Source organism: Mytilinidion resinicola, assembly GCF_010093595.1.
Source record: "Mytilinidion resinicola strain CBS 304.34 unplaced genomic scaffold BDZ99scaffold_11, whole genome shotgun sequence".
Lineage (NCBI taxonomy): Eukaryota > Fungi > Ascomycota > Dothideomycetes > Mytilinidiales > Mytilinidiaceae > Mytilinidion > Mytilinidion resinicola.
The window spans coordinates 243,102-267,972 of NW_022985447.1; the positions used below are offsets into that span (position 1 = coordinate 243,102).

General features: G+C 53.3%; 10 protein-coding genes across 10 annotated transcripts; 2 read left to right on the top strand and 8 right to left on the bottom strand.

Annotated features, from left to right (window-relative positions):
* Positions 1-994: 994 nt before the first annotated feature.
* BDZ99DRAFT_532763 (WD40 repeat-like protein) lies at positions 995-4,513 on the top strand (the record flags this gene model as incomplete). Its single annotated transcript, XM_033726491.1, has 3 exons — positions 995-1,667; positions 2,028-2,819; positions 2,940-4,513. The coding sequence occupies 3 exons, from the start codon at positions 995-997 to the stop codon at positions 4,256-4,258; spliced, it is 2,784 nt and encodes a 927-aa protein (XP_033575722.1). The 3' UTR covers positions 4,259-4,513.
* A 3,195-nt stretch (positions 4,514-7,708) lies between these two features.
* On the bottom strand, positions 7,709-9,095 carry BDZ99DRAFT_463645 (ribose-phosphate pyrophosphokinase-like protein 1). The gene is made up of 4 exons (XM_033720119.1): positions 8,978-9,095; positions 8,829-8,920; positions 8,380-8,752; positions 7,709-8,323 (listed from the first exon to the last, which is right to left on the bottom strand). The coding sequence occupies exons 1-4, from the start codon at positions 9,046-9,048 to the stop codon at positions 7,894-7,896; spliced, it is 966 nt and encodes a 321-aa protein (XP_033575723.1). The 5' UTR covers positions 9,049-9,095; the 3' UTR covers positions 7,709-7,893.
* A 414-nt stretch (positions 9,096-9,509) lies between these two features.
* BDZ99DRAFT_463646 (uncharacterized protein) lies at positions 9,510-11,416 on the bottom strand. Its single transcript, XM_033720120.1, has 3 exons — positions 11,375-11,416; positions 10,476-11,329; positions 9,510-10,423 (listed from the first exon to the last, which is right to left on the bottom strand). The coding sequence occupies exons 2-3, from the start codon at positions 11,187-11,189 to the stop codon at positions 9,956-9,958; spliced, it is 1,182 nt and encodes a 393-aa protein (XP_033575724.1). The 5' UTR covers positions 11,190-11,329; positions 11,375-11,416; the 3' UTR covers positions 9,510-9,955.
* A 575-nt stretch (positions 11,417-11,991) lies between these two features.
* BDZ99DRAFT_532773 (uncharacterized protein) lies at positions 11,992-13,259 on the bottom strand. Its single transcript, XM_033726492.1, has one exon. It carries the CDS (start codon positions 13,165-13,167, stop codon positions 12,400-12,402), a length of 768 nt encoding a protein of 255 aa, XP_033575725.1. The 5' UTR covers positions 13,168-13,259; the 3' UTR covers positions 11,992-12,399.
* Positions 13,260-16,511: 3,252 nt separating this feature from the next.
* Positions 16,512-18,314, bottom strand: BDZ99DRAFT_571655 (phenylalanyl-tRNA synthetase; the record flags this gene model as incomplete). The annotated part of the gene is made up of 2 exons (XM_033728114.1): positions 18,140-18,314; positions 16,512-17,836 (listed from the first exon to the last, which is right to left on the bottom strand). The coding sequence occupies exons 1-2, from the start codon at positions 18,261-18,263 to the stop codon at positions 16,512-16,514; spliced, it is 1,449 nt and encodes a 482-aa protein (XP_033575726.1). The 5' UTR covers positions 18,264-18,314.
* A 149-nt stretch (positions 18,315-18,463) lies between these two features.
* Positions 18,464-19,841, top strand: BDZ99DRAFT_444557 (mitochondrial carrier). The gene is made up of 3 exons (XM_033717890.1): positions 18,464-18,675; positions 18,727-18,833; positions 18,890-19,841. The coding sequence occupies exons 1-3, from the start codon at positions 18,528-18,530 to the stop codon at positions 19,565-19,567; spliced, it is 933 nt and encodes a 310-aa protein (XP_033575727.1). The 5' UTR covers positions 18,464-18,527; the 3' UTR covers positions 19,568-19,841.
* A 274-nt stretch (positions 19,842-20,115) lies between these two features.
* Positions 20,116-20,547, bottom strand: BDZ99DRAFT_360672 (uncharacterized protein; the record flags this gene model as incomplete). The annotated part of the gene is made up of 1 exon (XM_033714673.1): positions 20,116-20,547. A coding segment is annotated over one exon (432 nt), but the record flags the coding sequence as incomplete, so codon positions are not given.
* A 294-nt stretch (positions 20,548-20,841) lies between these two features.
* Positions 20,842-21,791, bottom strand: BDZ99DRAFT_39238 (uncharacterized protein). The gene has a single exon (XM_033715784.1). The coding sequence runs from the start codon at positions 21,676-21,678 to the stop codon at positions 21,124-21,126; it is 555 nt and encodes a 184-aa protein (XP_033575729.1). The 5' UTR covers positions 21,679-21,791; the 3' UTR covers positions 20,842-21,123.
* Positions 21,792-23,092: 1,301 nt separating this feature from the next.
* BDZ99DRAFT_499176 (uncharacterized protein) lies at positions 23,093-24,282 on the bottom strand. The gene is made up of 2 exons (XM_033723627.1): positions 23,573-24,282; positions 23,093-23,522 (listed from the first exon to the last, which is right to left on the bottom strand). The coding sequence occupies exons 1-2, from the start codon at positions 23,951-23,953 to the stop codon at positions 23,454-23,456; spliced, it is 450 nt and encodes a 149-aa protein (XP_033575730.1). The 5' UTR covers positions 23,954-24,282; the 3' UTR covers positions 23,093-23,453.
* Positions 23,840-24,848, bottom strand: BDZ99DRAFT_39251 (uncharacterized protein). The gene is made up of 2 exons (XM_033715790.1): positions 24,533-24,848; positions 23,840-24,479 (listed from the first exon to the last, which is right to left on the bottom strand). Exons 1-2 carry the CDS (start codon positions 24,723-24,725, stop codon positions 24,013-24,015), a joined length of 660 nt encoding a protein of 219 aa, XP_033575731.1. The 5' UTR covers positions 24,726-24,848; the 3' UTR covers positions 23,840-24,012.
* Between the last annotated feature and the right edge of the window lie 23 nt (positions 24,849-24,871).

The following is a 24,871-nucleotide window of genomic DNA, read 5'->3' on the forward strand; positions in this document are numbered from 1 at the left end:
CATATGTAAGCTCCACAAGGACGTCTGACGTTTCCCTCTTTCTCCCTCCATTGCCTCATCGCGCATCTGCCTAGAGTCTCGTGCCGCTGCAGGAAGAGCTTCAAGGTGCCTGACAATCCTATGGCTCTATGGAGCATCTCAGACAGCCCTGGCTAACTATATACAGATCTATGACAAGGGATTGCGGCTAGTGGATGCATCTTGTCATGCGCTTTGCACGCTGTTGTGTGTCTCGTCACGGAACTCTGTACGTCGTCTTGCCACCACATGAGAAGCTTCGAGATAATTTTACGAGATGTAAGCTCATCATTTTGCATAGTCTATTTATTATCCGCCTGAGGCCCCTCAAATGGTGGCGTGTTGGGCTGCGATGCAGTCTGCCAGTGGATGCATCTCAGTCAGGTGCGTTCCTCACACTGTCAGGTGTCTCATCACAGGCTTGCATACACTCTCTTATCACCGCTTGAAGGGCCTCGAAGAGCTTTTGAACTTCTGAAGCAGCCGGAAATTTATCATTTTGGATAGCATATAAGCTCGCCCAGCCACCTCAGGTCGCGTTGCGCGCGTGCTATGACCATGCTTACTTAAAACGCCAAGCGTCGACGCGTACAAGAAGTTTCCCCAGCCTCCACACTTCGTAGCCACTTCCATCATACATCCCGTATCAAGTTCCAACGCAACTTCCAGCTTTTGTCATCAAAATTCCACCCAGAACAGCAAGTACCATCCCCCAATACGCACCCCGACCCGAAATATGGCCGGACTAGCAAGAACTGCGCTGTATAGCGCCGTTGTTGTCACTCTGGTGCCCAAAAGGCACCACAGCTTCCATCCTGTTAGTACACTTAGTTTTATTCTTCATCAGTTTTGTCATTAACCTTCTCTCTTTCTTCAGCTCCCCATCATCCCGAGACCCGGCTTCATCTCAGTGTCTCAAAACCTCATCGCGGACGCCCCCGAAAGACGCCGCTCTCATCCAGCTCTGAACAACGCCATGAAACGGGCGTTGGTCTTCGATTTTCACCTTCTTACACCTCCTTGCTCGCCCGAAAAAGGAGCTTACCGGGGTCACGTCAATGACTGCTTGATCCTACCGCCTTCTCCTCCAGAGTCTGAGATATCTCTTCCCGAGTCTCAGGCTCCCGCCCCTCCTACTCCTCCAACTTCTGTTACTTCTGCAACCGAGATTGAGAGTTCGGATACGCATCCAGACCTTGACTTGGGCTTGGGACTATTAGCCATCCCCGTAGCACAGAAGTTGGATCCGATCCTACTGCCTTCTCCTCCCGAGTCTCAGGCTCAGGCCCCTCGTACTCCTCCAACTCCTGCGACCGAGATCCAGAGTTCGGATACGCCTCCGGACCTTGACTTGGGCTTGGGACTAGTAGCTATCCCCGTAGCACAGAAGTTGGATCCGATTCTACCGGCTTCTCCTCCCGAGTCCAAGATATCTCTTCCCGAGCCATGGGCTCCGACACCTCCTACTCCTCCGACTTCCTCAACCGAGATTCAGAGTTCGGAGATAATTCCAGTTCTTGAATTGGGTTTGGGGCTAGTAGCGACCCCAGTATCAAAGAATTTGGTTGATTGCTGCGATCCAATCAAACGCACGCCTTACTATTCCCCGCCGATCGATTGGGAAGCATTCCAGTTTCCGGCCGTCCCGAGTAAGTCCGCCGTAGCGACACAGTTCAAGATCGCAGCACCACCCAAGCTCGAACCTAAGAAGAAAACCCGCTTCAGAGGAAAGTTTGCTAGGAGCCCTATCCCAGCAGAATGGATGCTCAATACCGACGAGGCTGCATCGCCATCAAAGTACACCAGGAGCCCTCTCCCAGCAGAGTGGATGTTCAATACTGACGGGGCTGCATCTCCACCAAAGCCTACCAGGAGCCCTCTCCCAGCTGAGTGGACTCTCAACACCGACGGGGCTGCATCTCCATTAAACACAGATGGGCCAGAAGCGGCAATCGAGATCACAGATAATAATCCTACTGAGGAGCTTCTCGAAACGCCTTCACTTGAAGACGTGGATGAAATTGAGTTTGCTACCGAGGAACCCCTCGTCATAGAGCCATTGTCTACCAAAGTTAGCTTCATTCTCCCAGAGGCCCCAAAGACTGGCTTTGCCATACCACTCCGCCGCTCGGGCTCTCCCCTCAGGCCAAGCCAATACGCTGCTCGAGGTGGCTCAACATCACCGTTGCGTACACCAACTCGACAATCAGATCGATTCATACCGCAAAGACGACCGGAAATCAGCACAAGAGAGAGCTTTCACTTTTCAAGGGCTACTCCGGCCGATACCACCAATGCCGATCCCTTCAGCCCAACTCTCCGCCGAAGTCGACGTGTAAACGAGGAGCTTCGTACACTTCGTCAAAATCACTCGAGCATGATGGCCAGAACCCGAAGCCGAGGCCGCCCAGGGCTCCGTTCGACTTCAATTGGAGTGAACCGCCAGGTAAGCGCCGGCGCCGTATGGAACGTCGGTGGGTCGTCTGCAGCAACCGATACAGTCGTCGGGGTTACCAACGGTCGAGGAGGGCTCCTCGCCAGCGGAACCAACGCACCTTTGTATACCACCATGTTCATCACCGGATCGGATGCTGCCGCCGAACTGGATACCTATGAACAACGTCTCGCCCTAGCGTTTGACGTTGACCGGTCCGACAAAACTCTGAACATTGTCTTGCCGAATGCCTTCGGACACCCAACTTCACATGAAGCGGTGTCAAATGGACAGAGCAGCCGCACCACGCCCCATGTGAAGCACACTTGGAATGACAGTGCTTGGATGAGAGAAGGATCTACAACGCGTTTGTTTTCATCACTGTTAAGATTGATTGTTTCCAGAAAGCTAACATGGTGAACTACTGCAGAGCCGAGAAAATCCGCAAATGCAGACAGAAGAATACTACCTATCCAACCTTTCCGAGTTCTCGACGCGCCACAACTACGTGACGACTACTACTGTTCAGTCCTCTCATACCACCATCGTACAAAGATCTTAGCCGTGGCACTCGGAAACGTGGTTCATCTCTGGACGGAGAAGAATGGCGTTGGTATCCCGGACAATCTGAATAATGTGATACATCAGGTGGACCCCACGGGATACATAACGTCACTGGCATTTGCACCAGCTTCGCATCATGCAATTCTCGCGGCCGGACGATCGGATGGTCGTATATCGCTCTGGAGTCCATGGGACCCCATAGTTCGGTACAACGCTCAGCAAGCCAGGCCTATCTCCTGTATGTCCTGGAGACCAACCGCCGTGAAGTTGCCTTCGACGCGGAATCCTGAGAGGATAGTCAAGACACACGAGCTTCTAATTGGCGACGAAAAGGGTGACATCTTCATCTACACTGTCGAATGGCCGGACTGGGACGATGTTGTTGTCGAGTGGATTGGCAACTTGAAACTCCTTGTCCACGTCGAGGTCCACAAACAGCAGATATGCGGCCTTGCGTGGTCTGCTAACGGCGAATACTTCGCAACGGGCGGCAACGACAACGCCTGCTTCCTCTTCAAGACCCGCAACATCCTGCGGGACGTTCGCCGCAACCAAGACGGCACGTACCGTTCCGACACCCGAGACATCATCCACCGCCAACGAAACGGCGATTTACAGCAGATGCAGCGGACTGGCCGCGGCCGAGGTAGTGCTATCGAACTCGGTGAAGGCCACCACGAACACAGATGGGAACTTAACGCCGCGGTAAAGGCCATCGCCTTCTGCCCTTGGTTGAGCTGCCTTCTTGCCATCGGCGGGGGCTCCAACGACCGCTGTATCCACTTCTACCACACCATCAGTGGCGCATCCATCGCCGCCATCGACACCTCAGCTCAAGTCACCTCGCTGGTCTGGAGCACCACTCGTCGCGAGATTGCTGCGACCTTTGGCTTTGCCCAGCCCGAGCACCCCTACCGCATCGCCGTCTTCTCGTGGCCTGCGTGTGAGCAAATTGTCTCCATCCCATGGGAAGACGAGAGCCGAGCGTTGCTTGCCATCGCATACCCTGGTGGACCGAGCGATGAATACACTAGACACCACGACGAGAGGCATCGGAGCAGAACAAAACAGGAGGGAAGTCTGATCATCGCAGGAAGCGATGGAGCAATCCGGTTCCATGAGGTCTGGCCGGAGAAGCGGAGGGGTAGGAAACCAAAGGAACCGATGGGATTGCTGGGAGGGAGCGACATTCTGGAGGACATGGCTGGCATTGAGAAGGACTGGGGCGAGCAAATCCGGTAAGCTGATTGTCCAGGCTTAAGGCTTTGACTTCCCCTTCGTACCCCCTTCGGGGGTACGAAGGGTCGAAGTTGGCCTCGCCAAACGGGCTTGATCGGCGACCAGATCTTGGGGGTCTTGGTTTTTCCTTTGGGTTTTCTCTTGTTTTTGGGCATCGCTTGGGTTGGACTATGGGCTGACGCTGCTTTTTCTTTCTCCCTGGTACTGTAGATAGAATTCCGTCACGAATAAAGACGATGAATGATTAATGAATACCCAAGACTTTACACTTGCTTGCCAATGTGATGGGTGCCTCAACATGCTCCAGCGACTTCGAAGTGCATTGTTTTGACTGATCGGAAAATTGTTAAAATACCTCAGGCGGAGGCAGACTTGTGTACATAGATACCTAGGCAATAGGTCAGCCAGTGCCACTACACAAGGACCTTACCTACTAAAGGACGTTACATTAAAGGTATTCTGACATGGTGTCTCAAATTTCCCAGTAGTACACAATCACTTGCAACTGTCATGGGTGCCCCAGCGGATTATGAAGGATTTGAAATTCAAGATTTTGAACGGCTGAAAAACTCACTGAGTCGCTCCAGACAGTGCCAGAGAAGTGTACACACGCTGGATGTGAGAATCTGCTATATGCTCCATCGATATGCCAAACTAGGCCGCACCATAAGAGTCACAAATCGCATACAAGCCGATTCGCTGTTCTAGAGCCAGTTACTACTGTCAGGAGTCCTCCGATGTGCCCTCGAAAATTGGGATGCAATGTCAAACTGTCGAGATTACAGATCCCATGGGAGCTATTTCACAGCTTCTGACACCTTCCTGCTACCGCCAGAGGTTCTTCAGCATAGGTTTATGAATTTAGACGTAATGTCAAATTCTTGAACTTGCAAATCACATGCCAGTCAATTCACGGCTTTTGACGTATCACCACCACTGTTGGAGGTGTTACAACATGTTTTGACAAATCAAGATGCAATGTCAGAGCTCGAACGTTCCAGATCGCGCACGACATATTCTACGGATTTTTGCCGAAATCCTGCCACCGTTGGAAGGCCTACAGCATGCCCTCGGAGACCAAGATACCATGTCAACTTTTCGAGCCTTTAGATTGCACGCAAGCTGTTTGAAGGCTCTTGACACCTTTTACTGCGGTTAGATGTCCTTCGGCATACCCTTAGAAATTAGTGTGCAATACTTAGATATTCCCGCTTGCAAATTGCAAGCAGTCTACGCTACAGCTTTTACCGCCTTCGTACTCTTTTTAGAAGTTCTTTAGCATATGACATGATTTATTAACTATGGTTCTAACGTAGCTTACGCCGTTTCTTTATTGAAGAAACCCTATTTATGGCAAGAACGCACTTATAAAGCTACCTAAGACCTAATATATAGCTAGGCTTATAAGGGGAGCGCTATTTACAGCGTGGTTAGTAAACCGGCCAATTGCAATTTCGGGTCTGGATTGGACTGGACTGGATGGACAAAAATAGGGATTGGATTGAACTGACCGCTTATAAGTGTGGATTAGTTGGACGGATTAGTACTTATTCAAGTAAAACCCTAAAAGGAGTGTAAATTCATCCTTTTTAGGCTAAGCGGGAGCCTTCTAGTGCGGGTTAGACAGATTAAGGATTGAAAAGAGCCTGGATCGATTGATTGGATTGTTATAAGCACGTATTAACAAACCGGCCATCAATCCGAGTGAGGATTGGCCGGTTTACTAACCACGCTGGCTACTTAGTATAGCAGTTATGTTTATACTACCTATACTAGCCTTAACACAGTTTATAGCAACTTTAATTAACCCTCCTCCCTATTACGTTCTAACACAATTTCCCGCCTTTTCTATTTAAAAAAGACAAGCTTAATTAGCAATCCCCCCTTTCTCTCCGCATGACCCCCCTTTTCTCTTCCTACCACCCCCCCTACATTTAGCCTAGCTCCGGGTGGTAATAACTTTGTTCCACTAATTAGATTCACTCGCTTATGTAAATTGGAAAGGCTACACAAATCGGAAAGGATGTATACACTCAGGTTAAATTGATGTGAACTCTGATTTCTATAGACGTCTAGCTAGTTGTATATATACTAGGGGAAGGAAGGGGGGCCACCCCCTGGGTGGCGCGCTAGTAAGTTCAGCTGAACACTGCACAGCTGAGTTTTCAGCTGGGCTCTCCACAGCTGAGATCTCAGCTGTGTTCTCTACAGCTGATGTTCGGAGTAGCTTTCTAGCATATGAGTTGTTGATCCTAGGTTGTAGTGCTGCAACCTGAGTTATACACATGCAACAATAGTCTATTTACTCTATTTACTCTAGCTAGTCTAGAAGCGGAAAGCTCCTAGATGGCCACCTCTTTATTGCTGATTAAAAGGAACGCCGTATACACCATTATACCAAGGTCTTACACCCGAAGATTCTCCTGCTGCACCGGCTCCTTCACTATAGACAGCCTCCTCCTTAGGAGTAGACAAAAGGCCATCCTTAAGGGCTGGTTAATTGTCGGAGACTAAGGAAGCAGAGCCCTGCGTCGCTGTTAGGCCTTCTTGTCCGGTAGAGAGGTCCGGTACTGTATTAGTGAATTAAGACCGTTATTTAACACTACTGTCGCTTACAACCTAATTGGTGGAACAAAGTTATTACGAGCCGAAGCTAGGCTAAATGGAGGGGGGGTGGTAGGAAGAGAAAAGGGGGGTCATGCGGAGAGAAAGGGGGGTGCTAATTAAGCTCGTCCCTTTTAAACACTAGCTTCAACACCATATATACATGTCACTACTAACTATTGGAGCGCCAGGATCATCCAATGCCTCAAATCCACGCGGCCCAAATAAAGTACCCGTCGGCGACACGAACATAGCATTAAAAAGCTCTGCCCGCACAATCAAGGCCATAATTCGAGACGCTGCATGGTTCCATGCGGGGATTGTTGCTACTGTTGAGAGGCATTCAATGGCAAAAGCACAAAACGGTGGCATAGTTTGGGTTTAAACGATGCTCGTGATGCAGCATGCCTTGATGCGCCGATGAGAATCTCGTGAGAAGAAGGTATTCGCTTCCAAGGATTCGTCGCCTTTCATCCTTGTATTGCCTCCGTGTCCACTGATGGCGGGCTGAGCAATTTCTCAAACTGGCTCGTGAGGCCGTCGTCGAGCTGTTTCGGTTCACGCAACTGCATCGATGGGAAGGAGGCTTTGCTGAATGAACGTTGAAGGAGCGCCTCTTGATGGTTGGCTTCGCTGAATAAGAGCTCGAAGCCGTGATCAAGTGGAACTAAGGACTGTCAAAGATCAGCCAGTTACTCGTGTTCCAGTTAGACAGTGGCAAATACCAATATACAGGTTGTATAATAAGGAAGTCGTCGCGGATGAAGAGGCAGATGAAGAGCTAGATGAAAGATTACGTGACTGGAAAACCCCAACTTTGAAAATCGCGACTGGGCCAATTCGGGGTGACCGATGACGAGAGAACATACATACGTATCATAGCGATAACTTTAAACTCAAAAGGAAGAACTTTTAAGCTAAAGATGTTTAACGTATGGCCCAATAGAGACCTTTTATTGTATACAAGCTCAAACGCATAATTATTGATCATCGCCCGCTATGCCCTTAACCCACCAACGCCAGCAAAATGATCTCTAATCCAATGGCGCATGCTTAAACAAAAACGACACACTCTCCCCATTATGTGTCCGCCGACACGCCTCTGCCAGCGTCGGACTTATATCAATCGTCTCGAGCCGCGAGCACCGCTCCTTCTTCTCCTCATGCGGCACCGTGTTCGTCACCACAACCTTCTTCAGCATGCTGCCGTTCAGCTGCTCGATGGCGTTGCCGCTCAGAATCCCGTGGGTGACGATCGCAATGGCTTCCTTAGCGCCGTGCTGGATGACGACGCTGGCGGCTTTGACCAGCGTGCCACACGTGTCGGCCATATCGTCGACGATGATGGCGGTGCGGTCTTTGACGTCGCCGACGAGCACCATTTTCGAGACTTCGTTGGGGCGTGCGCGCTCTTTGTGGATCAGGGCGAAGCCAAGGTCGAGGCCGTCGGCGATGGAGGTAGCTCTACCCATCGTTAGAACCCGTAGCGTAGAATCCGCAATCTCCAGGGTGATATTTACCTCTTCGCACCTCCAGCATCCGGGCTAACGATAACGCAGTCCTTGACATTCAAATTCTCCCGTATCCAGCGCAGCGTGCTGGGTTCGGCGTATAGGTTATCCACTGGAACGTTGAAGAAGCCCTGGATCTGGCTGGCGTGGAGGTCCATTGTTATGACGTGGTTGCAGCCGGCCGTCTGCAGCATGTTGGCCATGAGCTTCGCGGTGATTGGCGCCCGAGATTTGTCCTTTTTGTCCTGCCGCGCGTAGGGGAAGTTTGGTATGACGGCGGTGATGCGGCGCGCGGAGGCGGTTTTGCAGGCGTTGATCATGATGAGGAGTTCCATGAGGCCGTCGTTGATGTCGCCGGGGGCGGTGGATTGCAGGATGAAGACTGAAAGAGTCAGAGAGGTTCGGGTGCTTCGAGGAATGCCAGATTGAGTATGTGTATTGAAGTGGGGCGAGCATACCATCTTCATCGCGAACAGACTCGCCAATGGTCACAGAGGTTTCTTGGTTCGAGTACTGCAGGACGAGGATCTTGGTTAACTCGATTCCAAGCCTGGCAAACGTTAGCAAGAGCATTGATAGCAATTGTTGCTAGAGGAACTATACATACCTCTCAGCTACCAGCCTTGCAAGAACGGGGTGGCTGTTGCCCGTGAGCAGCTTGATGGAGTTTGTGGACATGGCGGACAGTGAGCCGGTGCGTTGAGCGTCGTCGTTGGGGGCGCATGATGAAGCACGAGCAGCGGCAAGCCGACCCATGCCGCTAGATTTTTCGCGTCGTCTTGCCTCGCGCCAAGCCGGCTGGAAGAACATCACTCCCGAGAATTTTCCCTTCGTCAGATCGTGCCGTGCACGTGGTCGGCACGCCTGGCTGTACTTAGCATGTTCGGGCTAGCGCTGGCGACACGCTAGCCCATCCACGTTTCGCCTAAGCGGCCACCTTGTTTCGACCACTGCTGACTGCTGCACAGACGGAGCGGCGTTTGCAACCCGTCGTTTCCCCCACGGCTCTGCCCCTTGGACCTTCCCGTCTTCATTCGCTCTCCGAGACTGCGACAGCTTTATTAGGCTCTGCCCCGAGCTTCACGTTTTTAGTTGAGATGCGCAATCGGTCACGGTCACCATCGTGGCGCGTCCAATACGAAGTATGCAATCGTCGTCTCATTTTCTCCAGCAACACCCTGAAACCGTGCGCACACTAGAGACACCACCACCTGCAGGAACGCCGTGCAACTCCCCAAGCTCGCCCCGAGAAACATGCTGAACGGGCTTCAAATGCAGAAGGCTGGCTGGAGGCGGCCCGGGTATCGTCAGAAGAAGAAGTGAAAAACATCCAATGGAGCGCGTACACACTCGTCGCTTCGTTTTGTACGCAAGCCGTTGAACAATGAAGACCGTAGAAAAGACATAGCAGAATGGCGCCGTTGGGGCACAAAAGCAGACCGAGGTTGCACATGAAAAAGAACAATTAATATAAGCCACCTCTCTCCAATGCCGTTCGGAAACACGCGGCGCAACCACCATTGGCTGTCCGTGACGAGTAAGGAAGGTACTTTTTGGCACTTGTCTCATAATCCTGTGCAGGACGCTAGCATGCTTCGCACATCTTTCCGATCGCCGTTTCAATGTCGGAAAACAGATTGAGTACATGACCATCGGCGTAAATCTTGATCGACTCCACGTCTTTCCTGTCGATCCGGGTAGGGCTCTCAGTCTTGTCCGGGCTTCGTGGTGGTGTTGATTCTGCTATTTCTGCGGCGATATTCGAGGGGGGCGGGTTGAGAACCAGGGCGGCGGCAACGTGCTCCAGTAATTTCTGGCGAAGGCGCAAACGTCGATTCTCTGCCTGTTCGAGCTTGAGGATGAACTCGTCAATGGAGACGTCGAGCTCTGCTAGCGCCTCCTCTTGTTTGAGCAGATTCTCCCTGGAGAAGATGACAGTCTCCCCTCGCTTGAGGTAAGAAATCATCCTGCCGTGTAGCTTCTGGCGGCCTGCGCGAAGAGACTTGTAGGTTTTACGGAGGTATTCGCACCTTTCGTCCAGTGCGCGTAGCTCCTATGGGACGATTAGTACTGCCGTCGAATTTGGCGACACGAGAGGAACATACTCTTGACAGCGAAGCCACGTCTTTCTTGTTCAAGACCTCGAATTGCCCAGCCTGGTCAATTGCTTGCAAGCGTAATCCTTCCTTTTCAGCTTCATTCATCTGCGAAGAAGCATCGATGGCACGCATGCCCTTGGGTAGCTTCCATGTATCTGGTGCTATGGTGTCGGAGGCATTTATTTCAGAACAGGTCCGGCTGCGTTGTCTTTTGATGGACCTCTTGACTGGTCGTCCCCGATCAAGTATTGATGTGTCAGAATTATTCCTAGCGTGAATGTTAGGCCTCTCCGGCCTAGCCTCCGCCTTTGGAGAAACTCTGCGTTCAACAGCGTTCAATGGTGTTATAGCGCTTGTTGGTGCTGAGATCGCAGTAGCATGCAGGGCATTTGGCGAGCGGCGACCTCCAAGTGCACTACTCGGTGAGACTGCAATAGGCGTGACTGTGACTGGGGTGGTTAATTGTGCTTTGCTGGACTTTGATGGAAGCTTCGGCGCTGGGGATCCTCTTCTCTCGACGAAGGGCGATTTTGGGGGAACCTCAGGGGGGATATCTATGGCTTCTAGCAATGTTGGTTGGGTTTCAACTTTCAAGACTGGTCGGGGTAATACGCTAGGACTGAGTATAGGGGACAGAGGCTTCCCACCCGACGATGGGAGAAGGAGTTCCGATTTCGAAGGTTCCGAGGGCACCATAGGGAAGGACTTTTCGAGCTGCATATATGAGGGGCCAGTAACGCAGGAGACAAGAGCATCGCCAAACGGACCAGTTCGCCAGTTGGTTCCAGGAGCACTACTAGATCGTTCATGGCCGAATCCCTCAGATGGTGATTTGCGGAGAGGGGGTCTTCCAGGAATGGTTGCTAACATTTGTTAGCAGAGCATATAATCCCGAGGTAGTAGACTTACGAGAGTCTATAGCTGACTCCTGAACGGTAGTCATTGTGCCGCCAAGCTCTGGAACGCTGACTTTTCGCCGCCTGGAAAGGGAACCTCCTCTGTGCCAGAATGGAGTTGAATCGGGACTGACGGCAGTATCACTCAGAGACGTGACAGAGCGGCCCATGGACAATGCTATCGACCTGTCTGAAAGCAGTACCGGCTTGTTGGATCCTACGGGACTTCTATTGGACGTCGTGGGCCAGAGCTGATACTTTGAAGTCGGCTGCTGCTGCAAACCTAGCTTGGAGGGGCGGGTTCCAAATACTTTTGCCGTCTCTCTAGAAGCCTGGATTTCCTTTAGAGAACGACTCCTATGAAGTGGAGGGTGCGGCATTAATGCAGCGGGTGGCGGACAACTTACTGGGCTGCGAGCGGACGGCGTTTCCTGCGTTATATAAACGTTTGTCTTGTCGACGTCGGGCCGCATGCAATTGGCGATGTGTGTCATGGCGGAGGGCCAGCAAGCACGAGGGCTTATTATCGTCGTGCTAGGACCTGGATCTTTGTGAGACTCGGATGGCTGGCATGTCAAACATGAGGCCCGCGATCCCTTGCAGCGGCGTCGAGAAGGCAGCTTCGTGCTTTAAGTGTGGCTCCTTCAAACTGCTATTGCTACAAGGGAAAGGAGCAGACCCCAGGCCAATGCGAAGTACCAATAGTAGCGACATGCGTCTAGGCTCTCGGGGGGCTGGCAAGGGGATTGACAGACCGCATGTTGGTGAAACGCAGGCCTGACAAGGCCTGCGGACGATTCGTGGGGAACCTGCAGGGCGGACGTGCCAGAGCGCGCGCCTGGTGCAGCGAGGCCCGGGTCATAATGCAGACTATTATAGATATGCTTATACCTGTGACGGCCGCGCGCGATTCATGTCGAGGAAGGCAGGTGAGTGCCCGCCACCTTTACTGGAGGTCCCAAGCAGGGACAGGATCGGAGACTGCTTCGAGAGCAGTCACACCAGCGTCGTGTTGCCAGATTGTACTGCGACCATCATGCCTCCGGCGCATCCCACGGCGACGAAGATGGACCGTCTGTTGCTGCATCGAGAGAGCACACGATTGAAGCAGCCAGGAGGGTGTCCGGGAGTGCTGTATGCCAGTACAGAAGAGGCACGCGGCGTCGGCGGGAGCCTGTATGGAGGCCGAGTCTCCGCATCGAGCCCCGGCCCGTGCCCGCCATGGGCTTCATACAGAACTCTGCACCGCGTGCATCACGCACCAAAGTAAGAACCTTCGAGTACCGGGACGTTCCGGCGCGCTCGCTGTCGGGGAACGACGTGAAGACTCGACGAAGCAAGGTCGTTGGAGCAGGCCATGACGGCTCTCCTCTCCTCCACCAGGGCCCGGGGCGAGGCAGTAGTGCCCGGCGGCGCCTCGTGTTTTGAGGGCGGAGCGGCCGTCGCAGCGCGGAACGGCGTCGGCGGGCGTGTTTGAGGGCTGATGGCGGCCGCTGAGCACGAGAAACAGATGGAGCCCACCATGCACAGGGCGCAAAGGCGCTCCGTGCAGCAAGGCCCGCTGGCCACGCGAGAGAGACAGGCGCCCAGCGCAGGACGAGCCGGGCGGGACTCGAGCTGCCCCGCATCATGTCCGATTTGGCGTGGTGTTGAGGAGCTGGCGTGCTGGTGAAGGTTGCTGGGGCCGCCCTGCGAACGGGATGGCGCCCCTTGGCGTGAAGCTCGCGTGCGTTTGACAGCTGCATGGCAGGGTGGCCTCCCTCCCCAGCAAAAAGAAGCCATATGTACATACATAGAAGCATGTGTTAAGGCCGGGATGATCTCGCAACTCTCCCTTGGCACTCGCTCCTCGGAACGGCCTAGGGCGGCATGCTCTCCAGGGCTTCTTTCAGCAGACAAGCTCCCAAGCTCCCCAGCCCCGCTTCAACCTGCAATTCAAGAGAGCCAAGCTTCGTGCCGTCACCATTCAGGGCACATCCAGCAGCATCGAGCCTCTCCGCGTCTCTCCGGCCTGCACCATCACCCTGAGGTCATCACTCCTAAAGCTCAAGAACGCTCATGCGCTTCCCCGCTCTTCACAGGCACAATCATGATCTGCCCATTGCGAGCTCCGCCACGCTTACCGCCCCTGAACTCGCTCTACAAAGGGAGTATCAAGGACGAACATCTTCTCCTCTCGACGATTCAGGTTGATCAGGCAGCGCTGTTCTAATGTCCGATATCATGGATCGGAGCATCCGTATCCCACGCCTGCTTTCTCCAACCTTGCAATTCCAGCACGAAATTCGAAGCTGTCCCGCTTGGTGCGCCATCGAAACGACCTGAGGCACCTCCGGCCTCGAGCCTGCGGGACGCGGCCCGAAGCCTCTGCCATTCTGCAGCACCCACCGCCGCCATGTCCACCTCCCCTGCACCTGGCTCTCCGATGCACGTAATGTTCGTCAGGAAAGCCAATTGCCCCGGCGATGGATGCTGCATCTATCCCTACGGTCACGGGTGCCTTCACGAGCTTCACATTAACACGGCACTACCCGCTGAAAGATAGTCACATCTTCACATGTGCCCCATCTTGCATATCGTCAGCAGCCCTCGCCGCTTCTGGTGCGTTGCGGCCGGAAAGAGTTCATCACAGGACCGTTGAGGATAGCCCTCTACTCGTTCCTGCAGCTGCAGAGTGCTAAACTAGTGCAGCCAATGCGGCATGGGCTCGAGTATCTCGGAGCCGAATTGCTGGGAGCAGCTGTGACGTCTGGGCATCAGTGCGTGAAACATCCAGTAGCCGAACCCGCCTCTCATTGGGGAGCCGTTGCGATAGCGAAGGCTTGTCTATCGTGCCGTTTCTATTCCCATTCATCGGTACCTAGAGCAAAAATTTTGACCCTCTAACCAACTCGAAACTATGAGTGTGACGTCTATAGAACGGTAGGCTGGGTTCAAGACAACGAAATTCCCTCTCTACAACTCTAAAGCCAACCTGAGATGGCTTCATTCCACTTGAGGCGCTTTTCCCGACTGAAAAATGTGGAGTCATCCGTGGGACACCTCCGAGCGTTGCAAAAGCAATATCGCGAGCCATATCCCCCTTCAAGCATCGCGTAATATAATCGGACAGTTTCGCTCCGTCATAATATATGTAGCTTGTCCGCCTATCGTGAACCCTCTCCATATCAAGCCTCATTATTATTGGGCCTCGCGCGCGGAGAAATTCAATACACTATACCAGCCACGGATCGATAAGATTTCCACATAGCAACACCACGCTCCCGGCGGAAGTAGCATGAAACTCTCCGAAAACTCATCACGATTCATGGGCCAACCAGCTGCCGTGGCACCCTTGCCATCACGAGGCAGATCGGTTTGGGGCGAATTTCGCCTGGCGATCTTAAGCTGAGTGGACGCTTAATGGGAATCATCGTGAATCTGCTTGTTCCTCTGCCCTAGAAGATTCGGCTTCTCCATCTTCTACTTTTTCACGCCTACCCTAGAGCTCGCTAGGAAGCGGCAGAATTTGACACATTGGTGCTGTTGTGTAGGCCCCAAAATGTTCCAAGCATGGGAAACGCTGGAGTTGCAACACCATACGAGCTCTGGATCCAGCAAACCGAAACTAGGCTATCAAACGCGAGACCTAAGCCTTGGGCTGCGAGCCCTTTCTTTTCCAATGCCGACAGTCTCAACGGAGGTATTCACCTGTATCATTCATTCGAACTCCGATTACCAGCTTCCACGCACTTCTTGGATCCTACTCTCTGCCTCATTCGACATCTAATTGAACCTCATCACTCACACTCCCACCGGTGAACTACTCTTGTATCAACCCTCCAGCCCTCCGTTAAACGTTCGTTTCTGCTCTCATCAAAGTCGCTCGCACCATCTCATTAGTCTTTCATTCCACCCCACTGAGACACGGCTATTCTGACGAGACACCCATGCCTCACCTCACGGCCGCCCGAACTCAACCGCACAGGCTTCACCCAGCCGGCTACCGGTTTATCGATAATCGAGTCCTAAGCGACAGACTGAACTCCTCCGCTTCCGTCTGTACGACCGAAGGCGCTTCTTGTCAGAAAACGCCGCACGGCTAATTACACATATGACCCGGTGTCGGCTCTCGGCTTTTATTATCGTGCCACGAGGGCTCGTACAACGTTCTGCAACCGTCCTGCGACCCGCCTGTTTGCCGATATGCCATTCGGAGGATTGTCCGTGTGCAACGAGGGGTCGTAGCGCTCTGAGAAACGGGTTCAGGTGGAGGTAGGAGAATGGTTTGCTTCTTAAGAGCGCTTCGTTTTGCTCGAGACCCGTAGCCTTGCTGTGTAGCAAAAGGAAAAAAGCCTGCAGTTAGTCATGCTTGTATAGTTCTGAAGTTGAGCATAGTTGCCGTTTGGACTGGTGCTGGACCAAGGATAAGCTGGGGTGGACCTGGCGAGGGTGGTTCGTGAGGAAGTACGCAGCGAGAAGACGAACGCGCCAGATAATCTTACTAACCACATGCATCTCGCTGCACGATCAATACCATATCTCTATACTTTGCGTCGTGCTTGAGTGTTCAATGCTAGGCTAGAACGAAGAAAATGAACAGCAGTGTTGTTGATCGCATTTGTACAATCACGTGATCCCATAACTCTCCGAGAATCAACCTCGCAGCCACGTGATGTCCTCCCCTACTTAGCTACCCCTCCTCCTGGCCCGTGCACCTGCCTTTTCCGGCAACCTCTGACACCAAAAAGTGTGGAGCACAGAGCGCCCTTCACCGCACTTCTAATTAATTCATATAAATTCAACAACAGGGCCTAAGCATCTATCCAGCAGTTGGTTTGAGCAACAGACCATAGCGAAACTTTCTACCGCGGCAGAATTCGAAAAGAGGCGCTGGTTGGCGAGATATAGCTGATGGGGTGGATGGTGTGGTGATTGGAGGGCTTTGAGCATACCAAGATGCATCAATGACAATGTCGCCGACGTGGAGGAAGCGATGATTGCAAAGCGTGGCACAAACGGCCCGGCCGTAGTACTCGCAGGAAAGGGCCATCGAGTCTGCAGAAATGGGGTGTTTACAACTATCGTACATATATACATACAAACCGATCCCCCCAACGCCCACATCCAGCAACAACACACACTCTCATCTGCTCCCCAAACCCCCCTACCGTAACTCCACCCCCAACCTCCCCACCAACGTCCGCCTCAGCCTCTCATGCAGCTCATTCGTCTCCTCATTCGTCAACGTGCGCTCCAAACTCCGATAATTGATCCTATAGCAACAACTCCGCCGCCCCGTCTTCGGATGCGTAAACTCATCCACCAACCTCACGTCCTCCGCCAAATCTCCCGCGACGTCCCGCACAAGCTCCATAACATCATTCTCATGAAACCCCGCCACCAGCCCCCCCGCACTATTCCCCCCCGCACCCACCGGCAACCAGAACGACACATCCTTAAAGCACGCGGGATACTTGCTGAACGGCGCGAACCGCGCGATGGGCTTGCTGGCGCTGAATTGCGACAGGAAGCGCTGGTCCTCCGACCAGAAGAGCCGGATGTCCGGGATCGAGAAGAGCAGCATCGCGATGCGCTCCAGCCCGAGCCCGAACGCCCAGCCGATGCGGGTGGGCACGCCCGCGGCGGCCAGGATGCTGTGTCGCACGACGCCGGAGCCGAGCACCTCGAGCCACTCGCCCTGCCAGAAGACCTCGAGCTCCCATGAGGGCGACGTGAAGGGGAAGTAGGCCTCCACCCAGCGGATCTGGAGGGGCTCGTCGGGCGGGGCGTCGCCGCTAGGGGTGGTGGTGGCGGCGCGGGCGGCGGTGAAGATGGCGACGACGACGTCTTCGAGGGAACGCTTGAGATGCGCAGCGACGGCTTCGACTTCGTCGGCGGCGTGCTCGGGCTGCAGGGGGTTGCGGTCCGGGTGCATGGTCGGGTTGGGGTCTTGGGCGGCGAGGCCTGGGTGGGCGGGGATTTTGGCGACGTCGGCCCAGATCTGCTGCGCGAGCGTGGAGCCGGCGGGGACGGAGTCGCGGTCCCAGGTCATGGCGCCCTCCATCTGGTGGAAGACGGGGTAATGGCTGCGGTCGACGGCGTCGCGGCGGTAGACGTCGGCGCTGATGAGGTAGCCGGGAGTCTCGTTGGCGCGGAAGGTGTCGGCTTGGTGAGCGGAGGTGTGGGTTCGTAGGACGGTTTTGGAGTTGATGTAGTATGTGTCTGTCCGGCTGCGTCCTGGGTGGTCGGGTGGGAAGCCGAGGGAGTCGAAGTTTTGGTGGGTGGTTACGATGGGGAAGAGAGCATTGTGGTAGGCGTAGCCTGGGAAGCGGGACTCTATGAGCTGCCGGGTGATGGCGAGGGGGTGGTCGGGCTGTAAGTGTAGGCGTTTTGAGACGGCTGAGAGAATGGAAGGAGGTGTGTTCATCCATTCATCGGTTTTGTAGGTCTTTCCATCTGCACCTTCAATCGCGATGCTTGAGGTTGGACCTAATACCCGCTTTAGCAAATTAATGTCTTCGCTTATCAGTCTCACAGAGTATGAGTTTCGGAGAGGCTCTAGCGAAATTGAATGAAATTCGAACTATGTTTTATGTCTACCACCTTAATGACTGAAACGCATAACAGGAGAGATGTTATTTTAAGAGACGGCTGATTAGGTTAAGAAACGGCGGGTGAGGAAGCTCATTGAATAGGGATTGTATAGGCATAGCAGAGATGTCCAATGAGACGAGAAAATCCAAGATTACAAGAAGAGGACGTGGAGAGAGAGTGAGATCATGTGACGCGTACCTGAGGAGGAGTAGCACGACTGAACAGGAGAAGGGCTCCTCCATCTCGGCCGTCTAGCGAGCGAAAGCAGAGAAGGCGGCCCGCGAACAGCCGACGAGGCTCTAGCGGCTACACGAGTGGCCATGCAGTTGTCTTCTTCCGCGTGCAGATGATAGACAGGAACCACAGCGATGCATGAAAATGTGGTGAGGGCAGGGTCGGCTACGGATGCCGCCCGCCGAAAAGTAACGTTGCCAAGCCGATCGTCCCTACGAAGCTCGGGCCGTCCTAAAAAATCGGTGATATTCGGCCTGGAGGCTGACGGCTAAGACCAACCTCACTCGATTTACTTATCACCACCGCCCGTGACGTCCTGCCTCCGCGCTCTCTCAAGGATGCCACGCGAGCCATGTCTGCTACCGCCAAACCTCTGTCTGCTCCCGCCGCGGCCGTGAAGAAGGACAAAAGCACCCAGAAAGGCGCCATTCACTATCCCTTTTGGTTTGGCGGCTCTGCGTCATGCTTCGCCGCGAGCATTACCCACCCGCTGGACTTAGGTGAGTTTGTGGAGCAATTGGCGCGTCGGGGTGTTGCTAATTTTTTTATAGTCAAGGTGCGACTCCAGACACAGCCGCACCATGGCCACCGGCTCAATATGCTACAAATGTTTGCCCACGTCGCCAAGGATGATGGGATAACGGGCCTATACCGTGGGGTAAGATAGCCAATTCCATGTTCTTATTATGCGCATTGCTAATCGCTCTTGCGCAGCTCTCTGCCTCCCTCCTCCGCCAGGCCACATACAGCATGACGCGCTTCGGTGTGTACGAAGAGCTCAAGGACCACTTCACGACGCCCACGGCTCCCCCATCTTTCCTGGTCCTTGTTGGCATGGCCTCGGCGTCCGGTTTCATTGGCGGTGTAGTCGGCAACCCCGCCGATGTCCTCAATGTCCGCATGCAGCACGACGCCGCCCTTCCGCCAGAGAAACGCCGCAATTACAAAAACGCAATTGACGGGCTGATACGAATGACACGCGAGGAAGGGCCCAAGTCTCTGACGCGCGGCGTCTGGCCGAACTCGATCCGGGCAATCCTCATGACTGCGTCGCAGCTTGCGACCTACGACATTTTTAAACGATTGCTACTTGCACACACTTCGCTAAAAGATAACCTCACGACCCACTTCTCCGCCTCGTTCATGGCAGGGTTCGTCGCCACGACCGTGTGCTCCCCCGTGGATGTTATCAAGACCCGTGTCATGAGCTCCCACGAGCATAAAGGGCTCGTCAGGCTGGTGACGGATATATTCCGCGCCGAGGGCTTGGGGTGGATGTTCAAGGGCTGGGTGCCTAGTTTTATACGAATGGGACCGCATACGATCCTCACGTTCTTATTCTTGGAACAGCATAAGAAGATATACAGGAACTGGAAAGGGTTGGAGGTGTGAGTACCTTTGCCGCTTTTCTGTCGGTGACTATCGGGGTATTTTGTTTCGATATCTTAGCGTTGTGGCTTAGACGGTCCTGCGATTTAGCATTTCCCTGGCGTTTGCATGTGGTAGGCACTTCTCCAAGAATATCAATCGGTGCAAGCCATTGGATGTTTTGCTTCATGTGTTTTTTTTATCTCAACCTTATGTCCTAGATGTACATAAAGTACCCTCTACCACGAATGGCATACAAGGGGTAAGTACATATCATCAACTCCACCAACCTCCACCTCTTTAGCTCTCCCCACCTACCCCCCCAAATTCCCCGTATGATACCTACACCCCGCCTCATGCCTCTCATTCCCAAACTCCCGAATCCCCGCAAAATCCGCCAAGCACACCCAGCAAAACTCCCCGCCGCACCGCGAGCACGTCATGTGATCGCACCCCTCAGCCTTCTCAATCTTCCACCCACACACCACCCCCGGCCGCCCGGGACACGTCTTCGTCGTCTCCACCAGCAGTCTCGCCGTCGCTGCATCCACGCCCGCCATCTTATCCGCCTCGACCCGCTCGTCAAACTCGCGGCACGTGAGCCCCTCGTGCCACGCCCGCTCGTGGATGACGCACTGCTTGAAGCCACAGGCGCCGCACGTCATGATGGGCCCCGCGCGGCCGGAGGCGTGCAGCTGGCCGGAGCCGCAGGCGGCGGCGGAGAGGCACCAGCGGAAGTTCGGGTCGGCGCTGAGCAGGGCGCGGGTTTGGGCGGTTTCGAAGGCGGCGAGGGTGAGCGGGGCGGCGAGGCGGTGGATGTCGGGGTGCGTGAGGTGGTTTCCGCATTCTGGACAGCCGATGGCGGCGGGGCCTTTGGTTGTCAGGGAGGAGCGGATCCAGGCGTCGAGGTCGGCGGTGCAGACTTGGGGGCTGTGGGTGCAGTGGGCGGTGGGCGGCTGGGGTGGGAAGGATGTGGGCGGGAGGGCGTCGGTGCAGATTATGCAGGTGCGGGGTGAGGAGACTGCCGGTGCATTGCTGGGAGGCGGAGGGTTAGCGGAGGGACGAGAATTGTAAGAAGATAGTATGTGTACCTCTTCTCTTTGTCATCCATGTCTGCTAACTGCTTTTCCATCACTGCTACTTCCTTCTCTAACCTCTCTAGCTCATCTAGCATCCGCACCCCGAAATCCCGCTGCTCGATGGTGTACCAGAGCTCGATCCTCTCGTCGGCAGACCTTTCGAACCCCATGCCTGCGTTAGTAGCACTCATTGTATCATCGCTCAACTCCTCGCCCCGGAGGTATAGCCGCAGTCGTGATGGGTCAATGATGTTAGCAGCCGGATCTCTGACATCCAGCATCCGTGCGGCATCTGCACGGACTTCCTCGACGCTCAGAGTCTCGGGTTGCAAGCTCGGGATGTCAAGATTGCATGTGTGGCTGCCACGTGATAGGGAAAGGTGGAGGTATTTGAGCATTGGGCTTTCGAGACGGTTGCCGCGGCGTGCTTGACGGGTCCAGTGGACTTTTAGGGTCGTTAGCATTGTGTGGATGATATCAGGTATAAGTAACGACAGGAAGTCAGGAAATAGAGGCTCTCGGTGAGGAAGGAGATGGGCAGCAAGCTGGGCGAGAGTGGTTCTGAGGTTGACCTTGTTGTATTTCCACGGTTCTGGATATTGACATGAGAGTGACTTGAGAAACGAAATTACAGGGTTTTGACAACAAAGTGAGGAGAAGAATAAAGATATGCTTTCTTCTCAAGCAAATCTGGACATCAGAATAGGAACTGCTAGAAAACAAATTACCTGCGCTACCCGAGCAATAATGCCGCCACCGTGTTCCACGATTGACATTGCCAGTGCCATCCACGTATACCGTATACGTAGCAGCACTTGGCCTCTTATCCAAGCAAGCGCAGCACAAGGCTGCAGATAGCTGACATGCGGCCAGCCTTTTATGGGCGCATGCTCCGCTTGAGATAGCTTGAACACTTGCATTGCGATGGCAGCTTTCGTCCTTGCGAGTATGCAGTTCTTTGTGCCCGGGCGGCGGCGGTGGTGTAAAGAGTGGAATTTTGGAAGAAGATGAGGCTGAGCCGGATCGTAGCGACCTGATTCGGTCGCGGAGACCCATGCTTTACTGGGAGCCTTACGACAGAATGACGGATGAGGGAAGGGGAGATGAAAGGCTGTTGGTCAATGAATGAAGGACTAGTTATATGAAGGAAAGGGTTTTGACTCAGCGAATGTACGAGGTTAGTGTCGTGCAGCACTGCCTGGCGGAGTGCACGGTCTGTGGCAGTGCAGCTCGGCAATCCCGTATCTGGATGAGGCGGTGCGAGGGACCAACCAACCAATCAGTCGAATAGCTATTAGCGCGTGAGCCCCTGTGCAAAATCCAACGCTCAGATTTTGACCAGATATGCTCTTTGAGAGAGATAAGTCGTTGGTCTCAAGCAGCTTGTTTCCAGGCCGAGTTGAGATACTCGAATGCTAGAACACCGAGTAGATCACAGACGATTACGATATCGTTGTAAGACTATAGTGTGATAAACACTCTTTAGGCTGGAACGAATATGCCCACACCAACAGCGCAGCTACGTTTTATATTATACGTACTTCTAGCGGCGTAGATAGTGGTCGCACTATGAGAATCGACATTATGCTTCAACTCACTCATAAGCGTTATATTGCCGCAATTGTAAAAACTGCAACATAGAGAAGTTAGTAAACTTCGTCGCCTTTAGATCTGACTTACCAATTGATAAAGAGGCGATCTAAACCGCGGCTATGTGCTAGACATTTAGCGGACACTACCTAAACTTACTTGGAGTATCAATCCTGTAAGCATTCATTCATATTCGAGCAGAGCTGGGCGAGGAATCAGTGTAGGCTAAAGATCGGCCAAGTTACCTACGCAAGACGGAAACACATTCCTGATGTGCGATAGACGATCTGCAGCTATATCTCGCCAACCCGCCACTCTCTTTTAATTCCGCTCCGGTAGAAAGTTTCGCGATATTCTGTTCCTTAATCCAGCCGGAGGATAGGCCCTGAAGGCGTGCTGTTGAATTTATACGAATTAATTAGAAGTAGGATGAGGGGTCGCTCTGTGCTCAACGCTTTTTGGTGCAGAGGTTGCCGAAAAGGGTAGGTGCACGGGCCATGAGGAGGGGTAGGTAAGAGACGCCAGCCGGATGCGAGATGTGAGATGTGAGATGTTCGCATAGCCGCCGGCGGTAGAGGAGTCAGCTTAGCTCTTGCGTAGAAGGCGGGGGCAGGGGAGTAGTGAAGAGGTTGATACTAGGAAAGACGTGATCACGTGACCATAGAGAATGCTACCAACAACGTTGCTATCCATTCCAACTAGCGCTTAACACTCAAGCACGTCGGACCTAACCTTCACACCTACCCCATGATCCCCTCCACCAATGCCTCCGCAGTATCAACCCTCCCGTCTTTCCCTCAATCGCAAAGAGTGCGGGCATAAAAGGCTTAATTGATCTTTCCACCAGTCAGCAATAGGCGATATCAAGCACCACTTAGCACCACTGGCTTCTTGTTTTGTATGTTCTTGAGAGTGGTGTATCTATTCCATGAAGCTAGTGGCACTAGACTCGATAGTATACTGCTGTAGAGGAATGGAAAGCTAAACGCATTTTAACGCAAAATAGCGTAGTACAGCTACCCACTCAATTCTCGCAAAGCATTCTCCTAAAGCAAGGCAGGATTAAGTGCGAAGACATGTAGGTCTACAATACGCATGTCGATACTGCCTGTGTTTGTAGAGCATCTTGCAGCTCAGCCCTTTTCAACCACTCCTGCTCATTACAGTGCTACACGGCACGCACTTTATTGCGTGAAGATCTTCCTCCAATCACACGGAGCGCTTGCAATCCCGCAACCGCACTAGGAGTAGTAGGTGCATTCGAATCTAAAGTTGAATTGTCGGTGTTGCGTTTTCCCTTGATTCCGATGCTTCCATTGCGTCAGCCAGGCACTCCTTCCATCACACAGCGTCAACTTACCGGAGTCTGAGGCACAGGAAACGGCGCCCCATCAAGATACCCACAGTCGTCATGCGTAGCCGTCGCGTAATCCGTGCCATTAAACGTATTATCATAGTTCGTCGTATTCCCACTCATCATCCAAGAGGCGCCCGCGTAAGTCAGCTGGATATCGTAGGCACCGTAACATGGGCCGGGAACGTATTTCATATCCATAGTACCTTTCAAGAAGGGATCTGCAAGCTTTAGTACTCCGACGCCCGCCAAGTCTTTCTCGAGAACGCTTCCGTAGCTCCAGCTACGATCAGTAGACTTTGGGTCGAAGGGCCGGGACATCTGTATTCCGAGAATTTCTGATAGCTCACTCCTTTGAAGTGTGTGGCGCGATTGGAAGAAGTACATGTCGCATTTGCCCGTTTTACTCGCAGTAGGCGAAGGCCCAGAGGTAGTAGTCGATGAGGTTACGTAGCCCAGCTGAAGGCTGAGCGTTGGAGCCGATGTGCTAGATGCTGACGATCTTGAACCGCAGTCGGGTTTGTTGGACCCAGTGCTCTGGAATATGCAACTGGAGCTATTATAGGAGGAAAAGAAGCCGTTTCAGTGCGAAGGGAAGCCGTTCTAGGGCCAGAGGGAGCCGTCGCAGTGCACAAAGGAGCGATTCCAGTGCCATATGTGGCCATTCCGGTGCCACAGAAGATGGACGAGTTTCCAGAAAATGAGGACGTGGCTGCCGTCTCCAATTTCGGCGTCGTCAGCGTCATACGCAGCGTTGAAATGGCTACGGTAGGCGTGGAAGATGTAAGCTCGCTAGATCGAGGAAGACAGGGCTCAATATCGGATGTGAACATGCCCACCAGGGCGGTTGTAGTCCTACTTGGTCTAACGCCGGTAAACGAGGAGAAGAGTGCCGATCCAGTCGGTAATTGACCTATACATGGTCAATGAAAGAAAGATGTATGATGGAAAGGCGGAGACACCTGCCATAATTTGTGGTTGGAGTTCCCTTGGGCAAGATGTAGACCGGATTACCCAAAACTACGTTTACGCAGAGCAGGAACACCGCAATATGATTCGTTAAAAGTAGCATACTGTCGCGTGGATGAGGACTCAGGAAAACTATAACAAGAGAGATTGAGAGTGATTGGTAAAAAAGCGTTTGACTTTCTAAGGGCATCTTTATATCAAGTACATGCAACTTGGAAATACCAAACCGCCTTTGAATATGTGGCTTTTGACACCTGTTGCGGGCCCGGTTTCACTACCGTTCCTACAACGTTCCTTCCCTCGCCTGCGAATCCATTCGTCATAGGCAGCTCCTTG